Source organism: Phytophthora parasitica (genome assembly GCF_000247585.1).
Source record: "Phytophthora parasitica INRA-310 unplaced genomic scaffold supercont2.14, whole genome shotgun sequence".
Taxonomy (NCBI): domain Eukaryota; phylum Oomycota; class Peronosporomycetes; order Peronosporales; family Peronosporaceae; genus Phytophthora; species Phytophthora nicotianae.
This window is the reverse complement of record NW_008649000.1, coordinates 759,799-765,240: the sequence shown is the minus strand read 5'-3', so window position 1 is coordinate 765,240 and position 5,442 is coordinate 759,799. Positions and strand designations below refer to the sequence as shown.

Below are 5,442 nucleotides of genomic sequence, written 5' to 3'. Positions count from 1 at the left end.
CCCCCCCCCGCAGGCACACAAGCACACTAGAAACGCCATGTCGGACGGTGTGAGCGTTTTGGAGATTTTGATTACAGACAGCCTGGACGACCGTGATGAAGATTTCGAACCTGGAAGCGACTCAAGTGGAACTTCTGGCTGCGATTGCTAAGAGCCTATGTGCTGTATATTTTCTTCTTCGCTAATGACCAGTGTCTAATTAGAGTTTTGTACCATGTTATATACAGATAATACGCCTTCCCGAAAGAAAAAAAAAGGTTAGTGGTTGCTGAATTGAATCAGTCGTGCGATTAATATCTAACTTGCTATCAAAATGATTCTGCAGTTCCTACTGGGCCACAAACTCCGGCGAGGATGACAATCAAGCGCAGAAAGCATCGACCGCGGCGCGCAAAAAGACCGGAAAAACGTAGGCGACGCGGATCCATGGTTGGGAGCGATGGACTCGGCGGTAAGGAGAGCGAGGGCAGCGTCGCAGATACTTTGTCGTTGCCGTCCACCGACGACGAACCAGGACATACGGAAGAAGTCGATGAGGTTGACTTTATGGACCCGACGACAGACCGCACTCCCCGAATTAGACGTACCGAGTCCTATCCCGACCGCGTCGCGATGGAGACCTCTCGTGTCGGCATGGTGAACAAAATTTCCCCGACGCGGGAGCTCATAGTCTCATCTTGGCGTGAGTTTAGTAGTACTTTGGAGAAGTATTGCTCCGATTATTACCTGCTATTTAGAGCACGAGATACTCGCACCGTGAAAAACACAACACGTGGGTAAAATTATTTAATTCATTTTAACTTCACACTAACAATTTGATTTTATTTGTAGATTGAGTGATCTACAGATTCCTACCAAGATGAAGTACAGTTACAAGGTGTTTCGCTGCACTCACGGTTGTTCGTAGAAGTCCCGAAGCAAAGGGCAACGCAATACTCCAAGTCGATACACAGGATGCAAGGCGCGTTTTACGGTTACAGCGAGAAATTTGGCTGATGAAGAAGGACGAGATGAATGGAAAATTGTTCTGCGAAATTGGGTAAGTTATAATAGCGTTAGTGAAGTTGCTGGTGTTAAACTAGCAATTATTTTGTTGTGTAGTCCTGGACGCACAATCACCGCACGAATGCAACAAATTGCACCAGCTACTTCGGGGCTGGATCCATTCCCGAAAAAAGTCTGGTGTTTGATCAGGTTGGAGTTCTCGCCGATACCAACACAGAATCAAACCAGATTCAGCAGTTCCTATCAGGGGCATTGGATTGCCACGTGACGCCACAACAAGCACGCAACATTTTTCGCAAGGTGCTCAAGAGTACGCCAGCGGATAAACAGCTTTCAAGAATGCTGGATACTCTCGCCACGTTTGCTGATCACCGCGTACTGGTCATTCGAGACCAGAATGATGTTACCAGCGGTGTTGTGATCCAGACTGTAATTCAACGACTAGTCTTCGAGCGTTGGGGAGAGTCGCTTTGTATGGACTGAACGTACGGAACCAACAACCTGGGGTTTCACCTTGGTAAGTATTATTATTTTACTGTGATGCAGCAACCTTAACTAAGAAGCAGCACCCTTAACTACTTTGAAATTCTATTTGTACAGGTAGTCTGCTAGCTACAAGTGCAACAGGCCGAGGTGTACCTGTTTAGGATTTCATCGCTCTCGACGAAAGGAAGAGGACAATGGAGGCGATTTTGGAATTATTTTAAGAAGCACAACAGTCAGTGGAAAGATATCGAGACGTTCGTAGTTGACAAAGATTTTAAGGCGTGGAAAGTGCTGGATAAATGTTTTCCTCTAGCGACGGTCTTGTTGTGTCAGTTTCACACTATGGCGAACTGGAAAAAGGTAATCAAGCGAGTCAAATTCAAACTCGAAGGGACTCAGAGGGACGAGGTGGAGTATTCAGTGAAGCAATTGATGTACAGCACGACTACAGAGGCGTTCAACAGAGCGAGGGACGGATTGGAAAAATTTTGCAGTGGAGATTGCCCTAATACCTGCCCGAAATCATGTCCAGAAATTTTTCAGTATTTTCAAGATAATTGAGAGTGGTGCAGTGAAATGTGGTCTAACCATGGGCGTGGCAACTACTTTACCACCAATAATATAACGACGAACCGGATCGAGACAAACTGGAACCAGTTAAAGCGTCTTCTCGGGAGAAAAACGAGAATCGATAGAACTATAGCTGGATTGCTACAAAATCAGGTCAATATTGTTAATCACCTATTGACTTCACTACGCAAGTTCTCCTGTCAGTCGCGACGTCCGGACTCTATCCCTCCATTTTTGCAACTTGTTGCTGCGGAGCTTTCAAATGATGCCCTCGCGAAGGTTTCGTGGCAGTGAGACTTGTTCATGGTGAATAAGGGTGAGGCAAAGCGCGTCCGTGTAGGCCCTACACAGTCCGAGTGGAAAGTATTTCTGTCTGGTCAAGATTTGTGCGTCGATGACTTGATGTGGTCATGCAGCTGCCTATTTTACAAGAGCCGTCGGCTGCCATGCCAACATGTTTATGGTGGTGGCTTGTAAAGCCCACCGATTCAAAATGCTACCTACTTCTACAGTGCCAAGTCGGTGGAGCATGAGAAAAACTGAAGAGATTTACGACTCTTTGGAGAGAGGCCTGGAACCGCTTCGACAAGTTATCAACATGGTAAAAACCCGGTCAAGTCGAGTAATGGCGCCTCAAGCTGCCGCACCATTAGCAATTGCTTCCGCAGGTACATCTCGTATTGGCAAGGCTTCTGTGGAGTACGTACGTCTCCAGAGAGAGGAACAATCAAGTATGGTCGTGCTGTCTAATGGTGAAAAATACGCAAGGGCTCAATCTCTTTTTGAACCAGTTATTGAGAAACTTAGTGGCCTATCTACCGTGGAGTTTTACGAGCAGATGAGCAAGTGGAAGAGCGTAGTCGACAGCGAGCAAGGAAATACTACTGCTGCAAATTCGTCTACGGACGGAGACTCGACTGCGATTAAGCCTACCAAAAGTGACTCGGACAGCTTCTTTGATCAGCTTGATTACGCTGATGTGATGGCTGAAATGGAGGCAGATCAAGAGTTGGCTATGAAAGCCATCTCAATGACTGATCTTGTTCGTGAGCGCAATTTAGGGCGCAAGACGATGGAAACTCAGAAACTGCAGAATCTCCTTCATTCTCCGAAAGCGATGAATGTCAGTCAACGCAAGTGTCGAAACGAAGTGATAAGGAGGAGGAGGGTTCATTGGTGAAACCTGCTGAAAAGAACAAGGCAAGTTCACAACAACAAAAAATTGCAAACAGCTACAGCTCATGGTGAGTCTCTCGATGCCCCAAGTGAGTCTTTGAAAACACATGATATTGAACTTCTGAACCTACCAGCTCCGAAACGCAGGATTCGAAAGAAGACTAAACAAGGGCGGATAACTCCACAACCCAAGTTTGCAGCTGTTTCGGTCTCTTCAGATGTCACCACGACGCTGACACAAATTATTCAATGGGCAAGTTACCACCCAAATGTGAAGAAGGTCTCTAATGTTTTAGATCAGTACCCAGTCCGCATGACGGACAAATGTATACAAGCGCGTCCTGTAACATGCCTAGTTGCCGAGGAAGGTAGTGAAGCAAATTCCAGCGACCACGCGTTCGTCATCCCTGAAACGCTGTTGAAAAAGGCAGATGCAGCATTGCTGCAAAAGAAGGAGTTGCTGGAAAGGGAAGAGAAATCCGCACCGTGGGGACTGCACGTGTCGTTCGGATCCAAAAACCTCGTTCTGCACAGGTACTTGGATATTGCGTTTATTAAGAGTGCTCTTAGAGAAATAGAGAGTAAGTATGCCGCAACTTTCATTTATTAACTTACGGTTTGTAATGCATTTTACAGGTATTTCCTGAACAAATGAAGCAGTTCTACGCACTCAAAGCAAGAGCGAGAAGCTATATTGAAGTCACCAAGTGGCTGAAGCAGGAGTAGCGCTATGTTCAAGCCCTCCCTGTTGAACATTTTTCAGTGGATACGAAAACAACTGGAGTACTGCATTCTGAAGCTGCTAAGGTGCATGAAGCGCTAGCGAATGATGTACTAACAAAGTATTCTGGCCTTTCTCTCATGACGGTGCTGAAGACGAAGTCGGGGTCTTCTTTCGTTAAGTTTAGTGATATTGCTGGTGGAATTTTATCGTGAGGTGATGGTGAACGATTCTATTATTGACATGGACATAAAGAGGATTGCAGACAGTGTGAAAGGGTGTGTGGCGTTATCGTCACTGATGATATGGCCTTCTGCATTGAAGCAGTGGCTCTCTGAGACGGCATTTATCATTCTACCGCTACACTTAAGCAGAATTCATTGGGGTGTTATTATCGTGGAGGTAGCATTTCCTACGACATGGATTGTGAACTTTTATGAGCCCCTGCACCAGCAGGGCTATAAAAAAGAAATCAAAAAGGTGTGGACGGAGAAGTTGCTACCATTTTTGGAGAATTCGCGCGCTGAAAGTGGAGCAAAGTAGCTATTCCCTCAGGAAATTGTTAAGAAGTGAATTAACGAGCCAACTCAGCCCGATGGACAAGCTGCGGTCTTATGGTTTTGGGAATGGTCTACGCGTTCGTGCGCAATGCGCACAGATTCAAACGTCATCGTATCACTGAAGCGTACATGCGCGTGATGCGATTGAAACTCACGTGGGTATTACTGTGTACAACAAAGCGCGTTCAGCCAAACGAGGATAATACAACACAAATGATGAAGACGGATGAAGAGGTTAGCAAGCTTCTTAAGTAGCAGTGAGCTGGCGAGCCACATGTAGCGGTATATGAAGAATATGTCAATTAAAAAATAAAAAGAAACTGCATAATGAATCAGCAATGTTTTTCAAACATAGCAGAAATACGGATTTACCTTGTTACTGCAGCAGTATTGCATCACCGTCTTCACGATCCACGTTGTAGAATCTTGACTATTTGCCCCAGTAACACCCCGGATGAAAAAGTGTATCCGCTGCTCCCTGGAGTCTCTCCGATGCTTGCAGTAAGCTCGTTAATAGCTTTAGCTTCGCGTAGAAGTATTGCCTCCAGCTCCTCCCGAGCGTACTGCAGGTCGTTAATTGTTTCGGCCATCATGTCCATCTTGGCTTGAAGCACTTGCAGCGCGTTGGCTCTGGAACGTAGGAACTCCCGCGCCAAGACTTGGTAATCCATGGCAGATGTTGATTTTGAATCGCTCTTTGTCTGTGGAAGATTCAAGCAATCAAATTTGAGATCTAGTAAAATTGTCAGTAGCGACTTTATTTTCGTAAAACTTCGCCTCTGAGTGTTATTTTCGTGGTAATTTATTCTGGCTAATATGGGCGCTATTCATAGTTAATGGCGCACTAACGTCATAAGGGTGCTTGTAGGCTGTCGTGTTGTTGTAATCTTAGGGTGCTGTAACGCCATTCCTTTTAGGCCCTGG

General features: G+C 45.8%; 5 protein-coding genes across 5 annotated transcripts; 4 read left to right on the top strand and 1 right to left on the bottom strand.

Moving 5' to 3' along the window:
* Nucleotides 1–426: 426 nt before the first annotated feature.
* PPTG_08598 (hypothetical protein) lies at nucleotides 427–1,488 on the top strand (the record flags this gene model as incomplete). Its single annotated transcript, XM_008902720.1, has 4 exons — nucleotides 427–776; nucleotides 832–877; nucleotides 908–1,039; nucleotides 1,102–1,488. 4 exons carry the CDS (start codon nucleotides 427–429, stop codon nucleotides 1,486–1,488), a joined length of 915 nt encoding a protein of 304 aa, XP_008900968.1.
* A 1,027-nt stretch (nucleotides 1,489–2,515) lies between these two features.
* PPTG_08597 (hypothetical protein) lies at nucleotides 2,516–3,241 on the top strand (the record flags this gene model as incomplete). The annotated part of the gene is made up of 1 exon (XM_008902719.1): nucleotides 2,516–3,241. The coding sequence occupies one exon, from the start codon at nucleotides 2,516–2,518 to the stop codon at nucleotides 3,239–3,241; it is 726 nt and encodes a 241-aa protein (XP_008900967.1).
* A 309-nt stretch (nucleotides 3,242–3,550) lies between these two features.
* On the top strand, nucleotides 3,551–3,892 carry PPTG_22272 (hypothetical protein; the record flags this gene model as incomplete). Its single annotated transcript, XM_008902855.1, has 2 exons — nucleotides 3,551–3,771; nucleotides 3,874–3,892. 2 exons carry the CDS (start codon nucleotides 3,551–3,553, stop codon nucleotides 3,890–3,892), a joined length of 240 nt encoding a protein of 79 aa, XP_008901103.1.
* A 692-nt stretch (nucleotides 3,893–4,584) lies between these two features.
* Nucleotides 4,585–4,773, top strand: PPTG_22271 (hypothetical protein; the record flags this gene model as incomplete). The annotated part of the gene is made up of 1 exon (XM_008902854.1): nucleotides 4,585–4,773. One exon carries the CDS (start codon nucleotides 4,585–4,587, stop codon nucleotides 4,771–4,773), a length of 189 nt encoding a protein of 62 aa, XP_008901102.1.
* Nucleotides 4,774–4,922: 149 nt separating this feature from the next.
* Nucleotides 4,923–5,189, bottom strand: PPTG_08596 (hypothetical protein; the record flags this gene model as incomplete). Its single annotated transcript, XM_008902718.1, has 1 exon — nucleotides 4,923–5,189. The coding sequence occupies one exon, from the start codon at nucleotides 5,187–5,189 to the stop codon at nucleotides 4,923–4,925; it is 267 nt and encodes an 88-aa protein (XP_008900966.1).
* Nucleotides 5,190–5,442: the final 253 nt, after the last annotated feature.